Genomic DNA, 21911 nt, shown 5'->3' with positions numbered 1-21911 from the left:
GAGTGCATGAGCCAGTTTACCTCCAACACTATCACACTGAGCACCGAAGCCCCACAAGGTTGTGTCCTATGCCCCCTGCTCTACTCTGTCTACACACATGACTGTGTGTCCTCTCACAGCTCCACTTCTATCGTAAAGTGGTAAAGTGGTTTTGGGCCTCATCTCCAATAATGATGAGGCCGCCTACTTTTACAAGGGTGAGAAACCCGTAGCTTGGTGCCAGGCTAACAGTCTCTCCCTGAACATCAGTAAAACCAATCAACAGAACTACACCCCACTCGAGATCGGCAGGACCCTCATGGAGAGAGTGAGCAGCTTCAGGTATCTTGGAGTACACATCTCTAAGAACCTGACCTGGACCTTCGGTGCTTGTCCCCTAATTAATTAGCATTCATTAATTCATACAGTTGTTTTTGGTCCTTTTCTCATCGTCTGCTTTCCTTGTTGCGTTTTTCCACCCCAGATAAACATTTCATGATCGCCGCTTCTTCGTGCTCTTCTGATAGTAGTTTCTTTCTGTTTTTTTTTCCGACCACAAGGGGGCTCCTGCAACTGCATGATAGATAAACTTCTTCACCAAATGATTTTAGTGTGCTTTTTGCCTATATGTTTTAAAACTCGTGGGGCCCCCTGATGGTCCTTATAGCAAAAAATGGCATTGAAATAGATCATATATATGCTTAAGGCTCTGGGTTAGTGATCAGAAGGTCGGGGGTTAAAGCCCCAGCACCACCAAGCTGCCACTGTTGGGCCCTTGAGTAAGGCCCTTAACTCTCTCTGCTCCAGGGGCGCTGTGTCACGTATCTGTGCTCTGACCCTAACAAGCTTCCTAACAAACTGGGATATGTGAAGAAAAGAATTTCACTGTGCTGTAATGTATATGTGACAAATAAAGGCTTCTTCTTCATATATATGTATATGCTCTCAAAACAGCCTTGAATCTTCATGGCATGGATTCCACAATATGTTAAAAACATTTTTTTTTAAGATTCTTGTCCATGTTGATATGATTGCATCACACAATTCCTGCAAATTTTTCAGGTGCACCTTAAGCTGCAAATCACCTGTTCTACAACATCCCAAAGGTGTTCTATTGGATTCAGATCCGGTGGATGGGAAGGTCAGTGAAGAACTCATTGTCATGTTCATGAAACCAGTTTGAGACAACTTTTGCTTTATGACGTGATGCATTATCATGCTGGAAGTAGCCATTAGAAGATGGATAAATTGTGGCACATGGTTAGCAACAATACTCAAATAGGCTGTGGCATTCAAGTGATGATTGACTGGTATTAAGAGGCCCAAGGTGTGTCACAAAAACATTCCCCACACCGTTACACCACCTCCACCAGCCTGGACTGTTGACACAAGGCAGATTGGGTCCATGGATTCATGCTGTTGGCACCAAATTCTGACCCTACAAGCTGTCTGCCTCCGCAGAAATCGAGATTAATCAGACCAGGATACGTTTTTTTCCAGTCTTCAAGTGACCAGTTTTGGTGAGCCTGTACACACTGCATTCTCAGTTTTCTGTTGGCTGACAGAAGTGGAACCCGATGTGGTCTTCTGCTGTTGTAGCCCATCTACCTCAAGGTTCAATGTGTTGTGCATTCTGAGATGCTTTTCTGTTAAGCACAATTGTACAGAGTGGTTAACTGAGTTACTGTAACCTTTCTGTCAGCTCGAACCAGTCTGGCCATTCACTGTTGACCTCTCATTCACAAGGTATTTCCCACACAGAACTGTTGCTCACTGAATGTTTTTTCTTTTTCTTTTTTTCTATATCTGCATAATTTTATGCATTCACTGTTGCTACACAATTGGCTGATTAGATCATTTCATGAATGAGTAGGCGTACAAGTGTTCCTAATAAAGTGTTCGGTTAGTGTATATTTAGAAGCTGCTGCTCACTTAGTCAGATTTATTTTTAATTAACAGAAGGAAGCAATTATAAAATCCCAAACTATGGAAAGTTACTTAAGGTAACAATAAAAAATAAAACCTACATGAAACTTACCTATAGAGGCAGTAGTTTCAGCTGTTTTATTAAATTTAGGTAAGATAAGTCTATCTATTCACTAGGTTTTCCTTCAGCACAAATAATTTCCACAGCAAAATGTGTTCCCTTCAAAATCAACCATTTTGAAGGGTCCTTTAAAGTAAATGGTTTTCATTACTTCATGTCAGGACCCTACAAATGCTTGCTGTGAGGTTTTCCTCCTCTTCTCAAGGTGCCCTGTATAGGGTTCCTCACTTCAGTATGGACTGCCAGTTTAAGAACTTCTGAGAGCCCTGCAAAATAAACTTTAGAAAACACAGAGCTTCCACAAGCTCTTGTTTTGTCAAAATTGCTGAGACCCAACCTAAACGAACATTGGAAAGCCCCAACAGTCATTGATATTAATCTTCCTGTAGGGATACGGTTTATAACAGTAAATTTTCCACCAAAGGAGAGTCTTCAAGACAAATAGACTTTGCACTTTTCATTTTCTTGATAATGTTTTTTGTCTTATTAACTTCAAGAGCAAGAGAGAGAGAGAAAGAGAAAAGACACATAGTTTGCTATAGCATAAGAGATAACAAAAACTAACCTGTCTCATGGATGTTCCAATATAATATTATATAGTATATAATATAATATTATATAAATACCATAAACAGTTAAGCACAATATGTTGTTCATTAATACATAAAAAAAATGTAATCACTGGCAAACTGCTGTAGTATAAGATGAATAAAACTGTAGGAATGTGCTGTTATTGGAAAATAATCATCTTCAGTTTGAGTTGGGCCTCATCACACTACCCTGGCGTTGATTCTTTACCTGCAATAGCCCTGTCGTGTTTCTTTTCTCCTTACTTCACATGTTGTAATGCATAAATTGAATCCCAAATCCCAAACTGAAACACTGTATTCCTAAACTACCAGACTTCTCATGGATAGGGAGGGATACAGTGACATGATTTTTAAATTATGGTGATTGATTGAAATTTAGACTGATTTTCTTGCTTTCTTTTTTTCCCTCCATTTTATCATGTTTGTCTAGATCTTGCACAGTGTCCATGGAAATCTTGTGCACAGCCTGACGTCTAGGCTATTACACATAGTTGCTTATTTGCACAATGGCATATGATGCTTGAGTCATTGTGAGTAGGTTTATGTTGAAAGAAAAAGTAAAAAGAATTTACAAAGAACAGCAATAATAAATGTGTGAACTGGTAGATTATTGGAAATAACCCTTAGCATTAACTGGAAATGGTGTTAGGCCGTTTTAACAAAACTCTGGAAGAGAGTGTGGGATAGATGGATTTTTTTATGGGTGCGGTGATGAAACACAGGAAAGCAATAGGGAGTGGATACACATTCAGCTTGAGCGTAGTAGCTGTTATTTTTTCCAGCAAAGTAGATATAAAAACAGAGGCACTATGCAGGGGGAAAAAACCCTCAAGCATATCTTAAATGACTATGGTAAGTGGTTTTGAGGGTTCATGTTGTTTTAGGTTGTGATAAATTTGAAATTATACTGTGTTAGACTGATCTGAAAGCTTGAAATGTAATCATCTGTCATTTTTGCTGTCCTTTGTATGTGTTCAAAAGCAAGCCTGTGACCAGATTCCCACAGATCCCGGACGACCTGAGGGTGTAATGGCAAAATTGGACATTCCTTGATGTGAGTATGGCAAGGCTCAGCTGTCATGTCCTGCCCCCAGACTCACACACATGCTAACAGCTATAAGCGAGAGAGAAGTGGTTAAATATAGCTTAGGAGATCAGTACAGCCTACCAGTTCTCACTATAAGGGAACAATCGGAGTGTGGGTGTGTAATAGTGTGGATTTCTGACAAAGCTGCATCTTCTACTGAGCTGAAGAACCTCTATTGTTGGATTACGTTTATTGGGTTTCTCGAAGGACACACTTTTTCTGTCCTTTCTGTACTTGTGTAACTCACTCTGGCTCTTGTTTGCTTTTCATCCAGTCTCCCTCACGAAGATAAGGGATTGTTGCCACTCTTGCAGCTGCTTCTTCAGTGATAAGCTCATGGCTTGAGAGGAGAGACAGAGATGGTTTAGACACCTGCATCAGTGTGTGTGTGTTGCATTACAATATCATTGAACACGAGTGACAGAGTGAGAGGGAGAGCGAGCATGGGGAAAAACTACTGTGGAACTGCTCTCTAATGTTGGTAATTGTTCTCAAGGAATGCTAATGATAAGACGGATCTGTTTAACAAGGGACTTACTGATTATTCTCACTTGTATTTCAGGGACCATTGCGGGTAAGCGTGTCATCTTTATTATTATTCTTAAGTGGAAACATGCTTCCTTATATTTGATTTAGCATTCACCATTTCAATATAAGTGATAAGTTACTCTCAAGATAAAAAAATTGTCTTGTGTCATTTTTGAAAATTGTCTTTACAAAATCCTTGTGTGATGCAAATGGCTCAACATCTTTTTTTTATGAAATTAATATTTATGCAAGTGGATCTTACGGATCTTTCTGTTCTCACTGTTCTCATTTTAATCACATGTCTGAGTTTCTACATCATCTCTAAGTTCCCTTCTCTTTCAGCTCAAAGAGCTGATAGAAATAGCTAGCTAGTGAGATCACTGCTCTGTTTTAGCTTATTAGTATGACACCATTGAAGAGACCATTCACTAATACTTGTAAATGTATGAATTGTGTAAAGGAATTCCTGCTGATCTCTGAAACTGCCAAAACCAGGGATATTATGTATAATCTGAGGCTGGTTATCACAAAATAGTGACTTAATTGCTAAGACCCCGATCATATTTTTTTGTTCTTGGTGCTCACATAGCTTGCCGTATTCTCCCTCACTGTATTTACAATTTACAAGCTTGACTGTCCTTTGACACTGTATCCAGGGCAATGGGGCCTCTGGGAAGTGCAGCATTCTGGAGGGACACAGCAGGATCGATACTCAAACTCAGCATGTGCATGGTGCCAAAAAGTGTAGAGCACTGGCTCCCTAGTGTCTCAACTTACTTAGCAGCAGTTGTCATTTACACCTGGTTCATATGAAGCTGCTTAAGGTTTCATGACAGCTATAAACTAATGTGCTTTCTATGGTAGTTTATAAAATATTATACCGGATAGATAAAGACATGCTTGCATTCCCAACTTACAAAAACAGTATCTCACCTGTTATCATGCACCTGTATAGTCTGTACTCACCTGAATGGTACACCTGCTTAATCATTACTCATGTATGTATCATTACTCATGTTACAGAAACACTAACACAACAGATGAAAAGAATTAAGCAGTGGTGTTTCTCTAGTGTATAAAACTGCTTTTTCAGTGGTTTTGCAGATTTATCAGGCACATTGTTGTGACCTTTGTTCTTCATTGTTTGACAGGAAACACCAGACTATACCTCTTGGCCAAGAAAACGACACCAGTGAATTTAGTCAGTTTTTTAAATCAGGCTTATAGTGAGTGTGTTGCACCTCTAAAGGGAGGTCAGTGAACACAGGTCATTTGTCTTTCCTCTGTCAATTCATGATTTCCTCCTCCACATTCTCTGAGAGAACTGGCGATAATATTTCCCCTGGAAACAGACATAGACACATACAGGCTGAACAGTTCTGAATAGGTTGGTTGCACATTTTGTCACTGGAGGTCAAATTTACATGTATTATCAAGCTTTAGTTTGAATCTTGGTTTCAGTAAATTTTTGTCACTTCTTTTCTTCTGTACAGTAGAAACATTTCCAAAGGTATGTGTAGAATCTAGGGTTGAATAAAATATAATGCACCAAACATAAAAAAAAACACTGACTTTATATCCAGTGCAAGGTTATTTCTGAATAGCTGCACATATATTGAACATTTTCACCAATGAGAACTTGTGATGGAGACAAATTGCACATTGAATACTCGAGGTTACCCATATGCATCCAGCATGACAAAAAAGCATCTAATTGCTTCCACTTTAAAAAGAAATGGCTTTCTGTGATGTTCTGTGCTCTTAAGCTGCAGGCATTTGTGTTGCCTTGATGGGTTCCTGAATTTTTAGAGAGATCTAGAACACATGCAATTGGACATGCTTGGAGATAGCTGGCCTGGTGTCATTTGTAGTTACTATTAATAATACAGCTTGAACTTTACTTCTTTCTTGAACTCCACCCCCTCTGAACAGCCTTATAAAGGACCATGATATGATGTCATGTAACCAAAGAAGTATAAGTGGTATAGTATTGGTTTACAGGTGATTTACTGCATTCTGCTTTCTCAGGAGTGTAGGGAATGTTGCGTGATAATGTAGTGGAGCAGGCTTGTTGAGTGTCCGTACAGTAAATATCAGTTTAATACCAGGAAAAATTGTTAAATTGTAAATTATATGTTCATATATATATATATATATATATATATATATATATATATATATATATATATATATATATATATATATATATATATATATATAAAACGGCTACATGACGTGAAACCTTACTGACACTTTTCAAATGCCCACAAAGTTACACACATTCTCATATAGAGTGCATATATATATATATATATATATATATATATATATATATATATATATATATATATATATAGCTATAATTACAAGCCACTGTAGGGTGAAACCCTGTACGAAAAGTGATATTCTGTCTGAGATGTGTCATGTCAGTGACACAGAGTAAAGAGTTACAGGAATTACTAATGTCTAATATAAAAATAAGCATATCACTATATACTGCAATAGTAATTGGGCACAGTCCAAACCGTTCATACAGTTACAAATTAATGACTTATTAGTCAACTAAAGATTACTAAAAGATGACATCACAGTGAGCAGAAGGAATTTTTAAAAAGTACACAAAACCTCTTTCTCTTGACAGGTGACTAGCCATGACCTAGTTCCTTGTCAATAAAACACATAGAGGTAACCAGCTAATAAATTAATACGATTGTTTATGACCAAAAGGTTGACATACGGTAATAAACATTCTTTTAGATCCCTCAAACAGCCTCAGAGGATTAGTTCATATCTTTTTTAAAGATGCGTCTCTGACTGAGACTGTAGAGCTGAAAGTGTAAACATGTCTTAACTGTAGACATCATGTCATGAACTGCTGCCAATTTACCAGGCCCTTATTTAGATACACTGAGTCCACTGAAAATCTTTCATTTTTTCAGTGGTAGCTCATTTTTCTCCAAACATAATAAGCTGAATTACTGGCAAAGAGTTATATATATGTTTTGTCTTAAAGAGTTTTGATTTGTCTAAATGTTCATGTATGTCTTTTGGATATGTATTTCTGAGCTACTTTTTTAGCAGAGGAGTTTTGTTTGTGGTTTAGGAACGGAGATGATTGCAGTGTAGTTCATGCGTTCTTTGTGTAACTGTTGTTCTTGCTGCTTTCAGGTTGTCATGCAACTCTTTTTGAATGACTGCTCGCTTCTCAATTCCCTTCCTTATCATTAATCGGAGAGTGCATTTTGAAACCTGCATGGCGAACATGTCTGGGGATGATTAGTTTTGGTTCCATGAGCTTTCCAACTGCATATTATCAAAACAATTGTGCTGACAGGAATGGTTTCTACGGCTTTGTAGTCTCCCCCCTTATTTGAGTGCTGTTTAATAATATTGTCCCTGAGAACTTTCTGAAGCTCCTTTTCACATTTTCTAGAATAATGCTATTGCCAGTTTACTAGGCCCTTATTTAGATACACAGACAAGTCCACTGAAAGCTTTGATTTCTTCAATGGCAGCACAGGAATGTGGAATTTGTACATCTGCTGGCAGCAGCCGGGGCTTTTAGATATCTGACTTCAGATGCCAAATTAGAATCACAAAGCAATGCCAGCTTCAAGCTTAGAGACCTGAAAAAGAACACAAACACTCATCAGTCAGTATTATTTTAAAAATAATGTAATAAACATTACAGTAATCATATGGGTTGTAAAATTCAACTTCTGCAAACAGACATGGCTTCATCTATCCTCCAACAGATTTGCAAATGAATTTCTTAACTATATGTCCATAGGATGCATATTTTTTATGGTGATCAGTGATTGTGATCAGTAAGTGACATTTCTTACTCTCTAGTGAGAACAACGATGGAGGACGTATCACAAACAAAGAGATTTTTCTGACAAAGGAGAAGATTAAGTCTTATTCCTAGATTATGTTGATCACGATAAACAGTTCTTTTGAGAACTTTCTAATATGACTAAATTATTGAAGGTTGTACCTTTTTATATGATAAAAATAACCTCACACATACACTTCCATATTCTGGAGAACTATAATATTTACAGTCTCTGCTATAGTTAAATGCCTTGGAGGATTAAAAAGGTCTTGTTTAGGCTGATGTAGATGTTGAGAAACTATGAAAAACATCCCATTAAAAGTTGCTACTGCACATGAACATGAGAAGCTGTCCTTTTATAATGACCATCCAGTTCTCAACCAGAGCATGACGGCACACTTAAACATAGGTTTGCGACTCGGCTGGTTGTCTTAACCTTGGTGGTTGTTTTAGACATTTAATACACCCTCATTTTATAAACAGCACTGTTTTTTCAGACTTGTCTGGCCAGTTTTCTCTGACCAAAAGAAGGAAACAGACACCTCAGTGTACAAATTAAAGTGACATCATTAAAATTCCAACAGCATTTCATCAGACTCCCAATGATTACTTAGCACCTCCTCCAAAGTGATATTCTTTGTACAGAGTTTATTTGGCTCAGTGCATTTGGTATTAAGAATTTGATGACGTAACCGAGATGTTTTATCCTTGGAACAGGGAGGAGAACTTTGATAGGGTTTGTGCCAGGTGTGTTTGAATTTAGGACTATATTGTTGCTGTTGAATATGAAACTGCCCAAGCCTGATTAAATAGGACTTATGGTTACTTCCACATTATGGTGTTTATCTAGTTAAAATTCTGATGATGGATTGTATTCTGTTTGGTTTCTGTGTTATCCAGTATATGTCAGCTAAAACCAAATCAATTTGTGCATCTTTATATCATTCCACAACTACATTTTCTCAATTTTCATACAACAATCCCTTAAAAATGTGTAACTGTAATCTATCTATCTGTAAGCCAAGGAAGCAAAATTGGCTGTGCTCCCTCTCCCCTGTCAGTAATAAGCCAATTGCATGTGGAAAGGGGCCGATAGCACTTTAACAGAGTGTGTTACACTGCCCTGTGATGCAGCATGAGCAGCAGTGTGAGAGAAAGTTATGATTGGCTGGCTTCACATATCTCATAGGAATCTCCTGTTAGTCTTCTCCCTCCTCGGTTGGTACCTGTCTTATACTAAGGGAAAGCTGATTGGTGGGTCAGAATTGGCAAGTGTTCAAATTGGGGAGAAAATTGGAGTTTTGTTTATTATGTTGCATGCTGTGTCATAAGGTATATGCGACCAATGACTAATGAACAGTGATACTAGACCTACTTACTTTCATACAGGCCCACTTAAAAAACAAAAAAGTTCCAGTTTTCTGGTGCAAACCTTTCCAGTACTGTACTTTGGAAAACCTTACTTGGAAAGGGCTCATAAACTTTAGTCATACTGCATCTGTCCACATACTGTAACATCCACATTTTGAATAATATTTACACCTTTCTTAAGTATTTACATCTTTCATTCTTTTACTTTCCATCTTTATGTTATATGGCCAGTACTCAGTGACATTGATTGTGAGAATGTTCCTATGTACTTTCTGAGTGTGCCTCTAGTGTTTTAGCTGGACATAAGGTTTCTTTTAGTCAAGTTTTAGAAATCACCCCTGGCAGTTCTAACAGCATATCACCTTTAACAAACCTCGCTCAGATGGCCTTTACCCCTGCCAGGCAACACCTGGAACATGTGGAACTGACAGAGATAAGAAATGTTGGTTAAAAATTGTATTGAATTCCTCTTTTATCAGCTCATTCAAAGAGACTTTTGTTCTTCAGATATGTTCTCAATCTCCCATGTTTGAATGGGCTTAATGAAAGCCTGAACTATGCTTTTAGTTACACATGTGAAGTAGCCTTCAGTCCTGATGCATTTGGATTTAAACATACTTAAGTTTCAGCATGTTGCTGATTCCTTTTTTGGTAGCTAAACTTCACGTCATTGTTGGCTGCAGTTCCTTTATCAGCCTCCCACGAGGAATTACTCCTCTGCAAAGAAAGATTATGACCCAGCTGAAAGAAAGTGTAAAGCCCCGAAAGCAATGATAAATAGCTTTGTTTTGTCTGTCTGTGCAAGTGTGTTTAGATGAATCCAAGCATAATGTCATCAGAGATGACAGGCCATATGATTTCACTGGGACCTGAACATGTGTACTCTTTAGACTTATTTTAAACTAAGTGAATGGTATGATGCAATTCAATGTACAACCCCAATTCCAAAAAACTTGGGATGCTGTGTAAAATTAAAATAAATGTAAATAAAAACAGAATGCAATGATTTACAAATCTCATAAACTTATATGTTATTCACAATAGAACATCGAAAACATACCAAATGTTTAAACTGAGGAAATGTCCCATTTTAAGGAAAAAAATAAATAAGGTAAATAAGGTAATTTAGAATTTCATGGCTGCAACACGTCTCAAAAAAGTTGGGATGGGGCAACAAAAGGCAGGAAAAGTAAGTGATAGTAAAAAGAAACAGCTGGAGGTTAATTGGCAACAGGTCAGTAACATGATTGGGTATAAAAAGAGTATCTTAGAGAGGCAGAGTCTCTCACAAGTAAAGATGGGATGGAATCTGATGTTGCTCTAAAACCTGTATATACCTTTCAGCATTGATGGTGCCTTTCCAGATGTGCAAGCTGCCCATTCCAGAGGCACTACTGCACCCCCATACCATCAGAGATGCAGGCTTTTGAACTGAGCGCTGATAAAAAGCCAGATGGTCTTGCTCCTCTTTAGTCCTCTTTAGTTTAGAGGATGCGGCATCCATGGTTTCCAAAAAGAATTTAAAATTTCGATTCGTCTGACCACAGAACAGTTTTCCACTTTGCCTCAGTCCATTTTAAATGAGCCCAGAGAAGACAGCAGCATTTCTGGATCATGTTCACATATGGCTGCTTCTTTGCATGATAGAGTTTTAACCAGCATTTATGGATGGCACGTTGAACTGTGTTCACAGACAGTGAGTTCTGGAGGTGTTTCTGAGTCCATGCACTGATTTCCATTGCAGAATCATGCCTGTTTTTAATGCAGTGCTGCCTGAGGGCCCGAAGATCACGGGCATGCAATATTGATTTTCACCCTTGTCCCATGCACACAGAGATTTCTCCAGATTCTCTGAATCTTTTGATGATATTATATACTGTAGATGATGAGATATTCATAGTCTTCACAATTTTACGTTGAGGAACATTAATCTGAAATTGTTCCACAAATTGTAGACGCAGTTTTCGCAGACTGGTGAACCTCTGTACATCTTTACTTCTGAAAATCTTTGCCTCTCTAAGATACTCTTTTTATACCCAATCATGTTACTGACCTGTTGCCAATTAACCTCCAGCTGTTTCTTTTTAGTTGCACTTACATTTCCAGCTTTTTGTTTCCCAACTTTTTTGAGATGTGTTGCGGCCATGAAATTCAAAATTACCTTAAAATAGTACATTTACTCAGTTTAAACATTTGATGTGTTTTATTCCATTGTGAATAACATATGGGTTTATGAGATTTTCAAATCACTGCAGTCTGTTTTTACTTACATTTTACACAGCATCCCAACTTTTTTGGAATTGCGGTTGTATATTGCTTTAAAATATGCTCTCTCTCAGCATCATGTTCATGAATTAGCACATCAAAAAATCATCAAGAGACATGTGATTTATAAATACAAAGGAGACCGGTGCTAAAGTGCTACCAGTGACATAACTTTTTAATGAGCGTTAGGTTTTACAGATGTTCATTTTCTTATCACAAATCACGAATGGTCAAAATGTGTATGTAAATATAATAATAGTGATATAATCAAAACTGTATTTTTGATGTGGATTTTATTCCACTTGATTCTAAGGGTGCTTTTGGGTTTCCTACTGTTTGCTTTGGACTTTTGGACTTCTGTTTTAGGAATGCCATTGCTACTGTCAGTAAAACATGCTGTATTTTACCATATCCTATTTATTATTATTATTATTATTATTTTTTACATTTTAATATCATCAAGAATGAGTTATTTATTATTTTATAGAATTGGTGAAGAAAATTCTTATTTGTGACAACTGTAGAGACAACATGAGGTCCAAAGGAGATGGAGTGGACAGCCCAGCTAATGGGGTTCTGGTTGTTCCCCATGCAATCCATGAGATCAGTGAAGAGCAGGAGGAAGATATGAAACTGCAGGTCACTGAGAAGAGCATCAAGGACAAAGTTCATCAGAAGGAAAAGGAGGAGATGTGTATGTCAGAAAATGAGGATAAATCCACAATAAAAGATAACCAAAGATTAGGCCTGAAGGATCTGTCCAAAGATGACCTTCTGAAGCTGCTGGGAATCATGGAGGGTGAGATCCAGGTAAGGTTTTTTCCACCAACTACTTGCAATTTATCTGTATGTATTTAAGGTGCTGAAGTACTCCAAAAACATTTACAACAGGAAGTGAATCATTCAGGTAAACTCAAAACATCTATATTGAATCGATAACTGTCATGTAAAATCAGAGAAGGAACTCTGGACCACCATTCCCAGCAGCCACTGCACCTCACTGCATCATGGTCACATGACCACCTGCACCTGAATCATGTCATGTTAACAAGAACCTATGTGTATATAGCCACAGTTTGCACTGCATTCCTTGATTTACATTTGTTTTTCTTTGCAGTTCTCTCTGTTGCAGTGTTTATGGTCTTTGGTTCATGGTTATTCTTAGCCTTAGTGTTTTGCCACAAGGTCATAGTGTCTTTTTGTGTTTTGTTTAGGTCTTTATTAAAACTTATAATCTGCACTTGCAACTGTCTCTGCCTCCAATTGAGACAATAACATTATAATTCAAGATACACTGAGAAGTTACATTCATGAAACAAATTCTTTTTTGCACTTACATATACAGACATTTCATCTTGACTCTAATGGTCCACATTGCATTACTCTTAAAGTAATATGCTGGCAAGATTCTTTCACAACACTGACAAGCCTCTCGTTTAAGAGATTAACTGTATGTTTAGCTGGACCTCCACTTATCTGTGTTGATGCCAGTCCGAGTCAACGTTAGAAGCAGTGTCAGCCAGCTGGGCCATAAGTACTGACAGATAGCCATTAACACCTTGTCACACTGTGACTTCCTGCTCTATTATGCTACAGAGGCAAAGGAACAGAGTGTGAAAGCAGCAGTAACCATAGATAGAAGAAAAAAAAATTACTGCCAGCAGTGGACTAATAAATATTTTTCTGGCATTTCTTTTCATGCAGATGAAGCTCATGGCCTTGCTCATCGATTATTAAGTACTACAGTAATCATGTCTTTACATTCTTCTTCAGGGTATCAGAAAATTTGATACATTTGATTTCTGTGGGTCTCTGTATATCCTTTTTCAGCAAAGTGTGAAGATATTTGCATGTACAGTTTGCTTCTTCTTCTGCTTCTTCTTCTTCTTATTATTATTATGTAATCATTCAACCCTTTTGATTAGAAGCCTTTATACTTTCAAGTGCCTTCTATACAAATTTTGTGGACACCTGACCAATCACACCCATATGTGCTTGTTATTGATTTAGTCCCCCTTTGCTGTTATAATAACCTCCAATCTTCTGTGAAGACTTTCCAGTACACTTTAGAATGTGGCTGTGGAGATTTGCCCATTCAGCCATGAGAGCATTGAGGTCAGGCAAGATGTCTGGCGAGAAGGCCTGGCATGTAGTTGGCTTTTCAGTTCATCCAAAAGGTGTTCAGTGTGGTTGAGTTCAGGGCTCTGTGCAGGCCACTCGATTTCTTCCACACCAACCTTGGCAAACCATGTCTTCATGGACCTCGTTTTTATGCACAGGGGTATTGTCATGCTGGAACGTGTTTGGGCTTCTTAGTTCAGTGAAAGGAAATCTTAAAGCTACAGAATACAAAGACATTCTAGATAATTGTGTGCTTCCTTTGTAGGCAACAGTTTGTCCCAGGTGTCCACATACTTTTGGCCATATTATCTATCTATCTATCTATCCTCATTGCCCCATTACAAAACATTTAAAAACCGACAGCTCCACCTAGTGCCAACCAAGATATTTTTCACTCTTATAGTAAAGTGAACTGAACATGACCCTTGGAGATCTTTATGTTATACAGCAGATGATTATTCTGAGATCTTCGAGATTTTGTTGCTTAATGAGTTTATTTTTGGCATTAATGTGAGCAGAAACTACTTCATTTAAAGTAAATTCATTTCTCAGGCTCGAGAGGATGTGATCCGGTTACTCAGGTCTGGTCTCAGTCGCCCAGAGAGGCTTGAGTCTCATTATAGCTCAGCATTTCCCACCAAACCCCTGAAGGCCCTGCAGAGAGATGGACTTCTAATCAGCAACCAAATACTCCATGAAGATGTATATGAAAAGCCCATGGCAGAGGTATGTAATGTATGTAGTATATGCTCTGAGTTATTCTTTTACTTTATTTATAAGTATACACATTTATGCTGCTAAAAGTAGGACCAGTGTTATATTAACTAAATAATTGCTTAATAAGTAATACGTTCTTGACTGCCAGGATGCAAACCTTTATTGCTGCTGACGTAAATGTATTCTGTTGTTGTTGAAATTTGTGTGTCCTGTGGGGGTATGTCCATGACATTCAGTTGGACAGGCTTCAGGATAAGCACAGAGAGGCATATCGGCGAATGCTGGAGCAGTTATTACTGGCTGAGAAATGCCATCGCCGTGTTGTTCATGAGCTGGATGTGGAGAAACGCAAGCACATCGACTACATGAACAAGAGTGATGACTTCACCAACCTGCTGGAACAAGAGAGAGAAAGGTAAGAGGTTGGATAGGGCTGTAGCATTTGGTTTGCCATGTGCAGCTACCAAATTAGAGAGAGTGTAACTCAAATCCTTCATATAGTACTTGGCCTCATATAAATATTCTTTCATATTCAATCTGGGAGTAATTTATTGTTCAGTACAAAATCCATCCTGGAATATGAGTGATATGATTGTTTAGGGAAAAGATATATTTTTTTAATTTGATGTGAAAATTCTTGGACATCATGACAACTTATTTCCTACGCCCTCAGTGAAAATGAGCCTTCTTCAGGGCAAGCATTGATAGTGTGCCATAATTTCTTTCAATCACAGCCTTAAAAGGCTACTGTCAACACCATGTTTCAGGACCCTGCACACACCTTCTCACACACAACTGCCAGCACACACATACATTCATGCACTCCTCCCAAAAATTCAACATATGTTGGAGGTAAATATTTTTCAGCTCCTACATTTGCACCTGTTTTTATTTGTGCCATGTGAGATCAGTCAGCTCAGTTATGAAGGGAGGCAGATAAACTCTTTGGGATTTGTGTATCATGGTTTTTGCTTTACAATCTGTGTAGGGCTTCTAGAGAATTGCAGAACCAGAAAATACTGAACTAAAATGTATTGCATTTGCAGTGTCTCTATTTACAACCGTGATGTGCAGTTAAAGTATGTGAAGAATAGTGTGGATATGTATATGTCTACGCATTTATAGGGATAGATGTGTGTATTTAGGTGTGCATGTATAGGTATGTATGTACATGGGTATATATGTATACATCTGTGTATGTATTTATATGCATAGGGATGTATGTGGTATGTATAGCATGCGTATATGTGTATTTGTACGGATGCTGTTTATTTTGATATATTTTTAGTTATTTACTGTAATATCTCTTAACTAATACATTGGAATGCTTTGCTTGGACTAAGGAATTGAGTGGCAGTGTTTGATGGTATGAGTTATTTTACTAATTAGGTAATTGCACAGTATTTTTAATTGATAATATTCAGATTATTGTGTTTATTGATTGACTGTATTGTCCATTTTTGTCTTGTGGTTTTGTTTTTGTTTTTTTGTTTTTGCTGCTGTAATACCTTAATTCCCCCTTAGGGATTAATAAAGGAAGCCTAAGTCTAAGTATAATCATGTACATCTTATTCACAGAAAATGTTGTGTAAATGGTCAAAGAATGAATAAGGACACTGTGAGTATACACACTTTGCTGACTTCCTTCCCTGCCCATGTACTTTGAATGCAATTTGAATTGCTCCCCTTTCGTTAAACAAAATATATTTGGTTGCTGACATGCAAACAAGGGACAGCAGTAAGAGATGACATCTTCTAAGAGATGTACTCAAGTGATTTTTAAAAAGAATAAATCATTAGATTAGACAGGAAAAGCTGAAGTCCCATCCCATCTGTGTCCACTGCAAGGTATTTCACTGCAGAGATTCTTAAGGCTATGCCATATATGGGCAGCGTGACATCATCAGCCAGTTTGGTCAGGAGGAGTTTTGAAGAAATTTCCCTTTATCATGGTCATGATAGCACGTGTGGAATGTCACAGGCATTTTCCCACAGAGTAATAGGTCTGACTGATGGCTTCAAGCCTAGATGCATGTCAGATACAAAATTAGGAGCATGCACACATCTTGGGAACATCGAAACTAGATGGTAAGTTCTGACAAGTAAAAGTTATTTATCATTTGCTCAGAATGTCAAGATATCTACATTAAAATGCTTATTGTGAGGCTTATTACAATCAGAGATTACTAAAATGCACTGTTGCCCTTTTACTATCATTTCATAATAATGATTTTTTTCAAACAATGGAACAAAAACAGATATTTTATGTTTTATTTCAGTGCAATGATGATTAGATGCAAGCTTGGGGAAAAAATCTATCTCATGGAAAGACACTGTGAGAACCAGAGAATGGTGTACACAGCCAAGCTTGGGTGCTTATTTAAATATTCACTAGCATTTTGGATTTTTAGTCACGGTGGCAGCAGTGAAAGAGGGAAAGAGTAGAAGTGCTTTTGTCTGGCAAAGCTGCCTATTTGTGCTGGTTTGGGTCTCCAGTGGGTTTCCATTCAAGCTTGAGAAGCATTTGTACCAGAAAAAAAAAAAGATCTATCCTAGAATAATCTCTACACCAGGACTAAAACTTATTGAATGTCTCAACACATTCAAAACTTCCATAGTGTGTAAATAACTTATGATAACTGTTTTCAGTTGTTTAAGTGTGTTTGCATTGTCACTCTGTTTTAGATTGAAGCTGCTGTTGAAACAAGAAAAAGCCTATCAAGTACGGAAAGAAAAGGAACACTCAACGCGACTGGAAAAGGTTCGTGGAGAGCTGAACAAGTTAAAATCTTTTGCACTCATGCTGGTTGACGAACAGCAACTTCACCTGGAGCAAATTGACCAACAAAGCCAGAAAATTCAGGACCTTCTCAAAAATCTCCAGGAGAAAGAGCAAAGGCTAAGTGAAGTTGAGGGCAAAGCAAAAGAAGACAAACAGAAGCTCTTGAACCTTGAAGTTGAGTTTGAGGTCAGGGATTCAAACTTTGCACAACAGTATGATGAGATGGCAGCAAAACTTGCCAGCCAAGAGAGCCTATATCAGCAGATGTGCCAGAAACAAGCAACTCTATCACAGAAAATTGAGGAGCTAGAAGAGACAAATGCTGTTCTGCAGAAATCAGCAGATGAGCTGCAGGAGCTAAGAGATAAAATTAGCAACGGGCAGTGCGGCAACTCAAACTTGATGGCAGAGTTAGAGAACTTGCATAAGATAGTCTTGGAGATGGAGGGCAAGGATGAGGAGATCACTAAAACTGAGAATAAATGCAATGAGCTGAAAAGGAAGCTTCAAACTGAGGAGGTAAACAACAAGGAGCTAAAGTTGGAGGTGGAAAAATTGCAAAAGAGGATGATGGGGCTAGAGAAACTGGAGGCAGCCTTCAATGTGGGCAGGATGGAATGTGCCCAGCTACAGGGTGCACTGGATAAAGAAAAAGGCCTGACAAAAGAACTGGAAGATGAGCTAGTGACAGTTAGAATTCGCATGAAAGAGGTGGAATCATCTGAGCTGAAACTGGAAAAGGCAGAGTTGCTCCTGAAAGAGGAGCTAATAAAGCTCAAGTCTGTCACTGTAATAATGGTCAATGAGCGCAAGGACATGGCAGAGAAAATAAGATCTGAGGAAAGGAAGAGAGAGGAACTGGAGAAATTGTTTAAAGCAGAACAGGAGAAGGTTATGGTAGTTACTGAGAGATTGATAGATGAAAGTAAAAGGCTCCTAAAATTGAAATCAGAGATGGAGGAAAAAATAACGACCTTGGTCAAAGAGAAAGGTGAGCTGAAGGAAAAGCTTACCATTGAGGAAGAGAAGTGTAAAGGATTGAGTTCCAAGGTTTGTATGATAAAACACATAAACGATGAGGTGAAAGAAGAAGGAAAGTTATCTACAAGCAAGGTGTTAAACAAGGAAGTAGGGAACCTTTCAAATTCCAGTATAACAGATGAAAATAAAGTTATAGAACTGACTAGGGAAATTGAAAGATTAAGGAAACGTCTCAAACAGCTTGAGGTTGTTGAGGGAGATCTGATGAAAACAGAGGATGAGTATGATATTTTGGAGAAAAAGTTCAAGAGTGAACAAGAAAGGGCAAACTCCCTTTCAAAGCAGGTAGAGGAAATGAGGAATCAGATAGCTTTGAGTAAGGTAGTAGAGCGAGAAGAGGCATTTGGTCAAGAAACAGAGTTGTGGCGACGGTGCAAGTTAGAAGAGACCAAAAATAAAGACCTGCAAGCTGATGTTCAAGCTCTCAAGGAGAAGATCCATGAGCTCATGAACAAGGAGGACCAGCTTTCACAACTGCAAGTAAACTACTCGGTTCTACAGCAAAAGTTTCTTGTGGAGGAGGACAAGAAGAAGAGTATGAGCAATGAAGTTCTTAATCTTACCAAAGAACTTGAAATTACCAGGCGCTACAGTCGTGCCCTAAGACCCAGTAACAATGGAAGAAGAATGATGGATGCTCCAATGACATCAACAGGAGTACAGACTGATGCTGGTGAAATTGAGAGAGTTGATGATGATGACACTCCTGCAGTGTTCATCAAAAAATCTGTCCAAGAAGAGAACCACATCATGAACAGCCTTCGACAGAGAAGCCTTAAGAAACCTGCTGAAATTCCATCAGTCAGGGAGCTCTACCCTCCACCAGCTGGTGACCTTACATTAAAGAAATCCTGGATACCTTGGATAAAGAAGAAAGAAAATCATGCTTCCGAAAAGCCTCTGCATATTAATGAGGAAATTACACATTCTGAAATTAAAATGACCCAAAAGCAAGGCCAACCATTACACATTCGACTGACTCCTGACCACCACAACAGCATGACAACCCTACAGATCAGCAGCTCTCCTGCAGAAAACATCTTTAGCACTGCAATACCCACTCCCTCACGTGGTGTTCAAAAGCCACAAATAACAATCATTCCTTCTAATGCTGTTTCTCCAAATGATCGAGCCAGAGAGACAAATTGTCCAGAGACAGCGAAATCTCCACTGACCATCACAACTATCTCGAGAACTAAGTCCCCAGAGAGCATTAAGATCCCAGCTATTGACAGACCAACATCACCCATATCCCTTATACCGGTTAGCACTTCGAACTTGGCACATATATCCAGCTCCCCAGGGTCTCAAGAAATGATCACAGGCCGAGCAGTATTTAAAGTGACTCCTGAGAAACGAATGGTCCCCACACCAATTAAAAAATGTAACTCAAATGCTAATATCATTACCACTGAGGACAATAAGATTCACATTCACTTAGGCTCACAAGTCAAAAAGCCTATTGAAAGCAACAGTTCGATGGTCATGGTCAGAGCTGATGCTGCAGTAAATGAAAGTAAAGAACTTTCTACAGGCACTGTGCTACGCTCACCGCGTCATGTCACAATCAGTAAACCAGCATCAAGCAAAGTAACAAGCAGCCTCACCATTACGCAGGTCACTCATGCACCACCCAGACCAACACTTTCTGTGGTAAGTACTGTTCCTGATATGAAACATTTAATAGAGGAACCTAAATTATGCCTGAAATTATGATTATAGTTCTGAATAATGATATAATGGAAATGTTTTTGGCCTAAGGATTTAATTGTACTAACTACAATTAAATGGCCAGACCATAGGCTTTTAGTACATCATAAACTAATATATAGTTTCATTAAATTATAATACTGAGACCCCCCTAAGCCCCCCAAACCCTTGGTTTAACGCCTGGAGTACATGAATTATTAAATGTTAAATTAATAATATTGCAACTCGCAAAATACAACTACTGCTCTATAATGAGGCGACATAATACACTGTATATATGCTGTGTATATGTTTATATACTGTACTTTATTCCGAATGTTTATTAAAAATCCTAATGACATTACAAGAGACCAGAACGATGCATTTGTCAGAATTCAAACATTTATTAATAAAGAACATTCTTCCACTACAAATGGCCTATCTCTAAACAGAAATGATACTGTAAACTGTATATTTTACTGTATCTTTAATCATATTTGTAAAGTTTGTGTACAAATTTTACATTGTTGCTTCAGATAAATGTATCAGATTACTTCAATTATTTGAAATTTACTATGTAATAGTTTCTGTAGAATAGGTAATCTTGGACCATTCTTTTTAATCGTACATTTCCTGTATACTATATTTATTTTTCTTCCTTTTCACCAATTTTTTGTCTGTAGCAGCCTGTTTTGGACCCTCAACCAGCTCGATCTGGGCTCACTCGCATTCCCATGTCTCGGGGCATGAAAACTGGGAAGGCTGTACTTGGGGCTCTTGGAATCCCTAGTAATATGAAGATGGAATCAAAAGGAGAAAGCCAGTCCATGCGTATTGAGCTGAAGAAATCATTGATCAGCAGTGCAACCCTCCAGAATAGTGGAAAAAGCTAAATAAGCCCATAAGGATATAGGCCAAAAAAGACCCATAAGGCTGAATGGACTAAGTATGAACAATTAGATATACAGATTAGTTACATGTATGCCATTTGGCAGACTTGTTAGTTACATACTTGTTGTTTCTCTTTTTGGAACAACAAAGGAATTATCTTCTATATTGGATACAGTTTGTATGTCACTCTTACTTGTAACAGTATTTAGGCAAAAATCTCTAATAATTTCAGTGTTTATTGCACAACTTCCCTCAATAAATAATTGACCAAGTATAAAATGTTTGTCTCATTTGTTTAATTGGGATCTCTTTGTCTACTTTTAGAACTCGTGTGAAAATCTGATGATGTTTTAGGTCATATTTATGCAGACATAGAGAAAATTCTAAAGCTTATACAAGCTTTCCATCACCACTGTATATCAATCCTAGTGTTCACTTGGCTCTGAAAATAAGTTTGAAGTTCAGTGGCATTTTAGTGAGCCCAAAATTTCTGAAATAATTTCAGTCTAAACACTTACTTACAGTATATTTTCAAATAATAGAACAGTATATTGTTCAACATATAGCAACAATCTGTCTCTATGATTACCTTACCTTACTGTCTATATCACTGATTCAGCCATTTCTCAGGGTCATCGAATGTTCTGATAGCAATAACCTGATGGTAGTTATGTATGTAACTGTGGTAAAATAGGAGATGCTGAAACCTTCATCAAAGTCATTAAGTGACCGATTGATGTAGCCATTTTCATACAGCCACCATTCCCTGAAATCACTTCTACGAGTTCCTACTGGGTCAGAGCTGGCTCTTAATCCTCCACCTGCTCTTCTCTCTGAAGGGCCAAATCCACAGGAGCAGGAAACCTAGCCAGGGTACCAAATCTGTCCATTTCAGCAAACACTACATCATATGGTTACCTTGTGGCTCTGCACGCTTGCACATAAGAAGATATCCAGGTGATTCTCAT

General features: G+C 38.0%; 1 protein-coding gene across 3 annotated transcripts; it reads left to right on the top strand.

Annotated features, from left to right (window-relative positions):
* The first annotated feature begins 2727 nt into the window (after nucleotides 1–2727).
* On the top strand, nucleotides 2728–21449 carry LOC128612706 (filamin-A-interacting protein 1). Of its 3 annotated transcripts, XM_053633057.1 has the most exons (8): nucleotides 2728–3468; nucleotides 3598–3670; nucleotides 3978–4277; nucleotides 12227–12512; nucleotides 14376–14549; nucleotides 14777–14955; nucleotides 17226–20016; nucleotides 20736–21449. In XM_053633057.1, the coding sequence occupies exons 4-8, from the start codon at nucleotides 12234–12236 to the stop codon at nucleotides 20943–20945; spliced, it is 3633 nt and encodes a 1210-aa protein (XP_053489032.1). In that variant the 5' UTR covers nucleotides 2728–3468; nucleotides 3598–3670; nucleotides 3978–4277; nucleotides 12227–12233; the 3' UTR covers nucleotides 20946–21449. The 3 variants fall into 3 exon arrangements, with proteins under 3 accessions (XP_053489032.1, XP_053489033.1, XP_053489030.1); XM_053633058.1 differs by lacking the exon at nucleotides 3978–4277; XM_053633055.1 differs by having other exon boundaries at nucleotides 3598–4277.
* Nucleotides 21450–21911: the final 462 nt, after the last annotated feature.

Source organism: Ictalurus furcatus, chromosome 9 (genome assembly GCF_023375685.1).
Source record: "Ictalurus furcatus strain D&B chromosome 9, Billie_1.0, whole genome shotgun sequence".
NCBI classification, from domain to species: Eukaryota; Metazoa; Chordata; class Actinopteri; order Siluriformes; family Ictaluridae; genus Ictalurus; species Ictalurus furcatus.
This window is presented reverse-complemented; position numbering and strand designations above follow the sequence as displayed.

Excerpts from the sequence above, each read along its gene's own strand:
- LOC128612706 (XM_053633058.1), top strand. The coding sequence starts at position 12,234 with ATGAGGTCCAAAGGAGATGGAGTGGACAGCCCAGCTAATGGGGTTCTG. Across the intron at positions 14,550-14,776 it reads ATGAAAAGCCCATGGCAGAG|TTGGACAGGCTTCAGGATAA; the intron begins GTATGTAATGTA and ends CATGACATTCAG. Across the intron at positions 20,017-20,735 it reads CCAGACCAACACTTTCTGTG|CAGCCTGTTTTGGACCCTCA; the intron begins GTAAGTACTGTT and ends TTTTGTCTGTAG.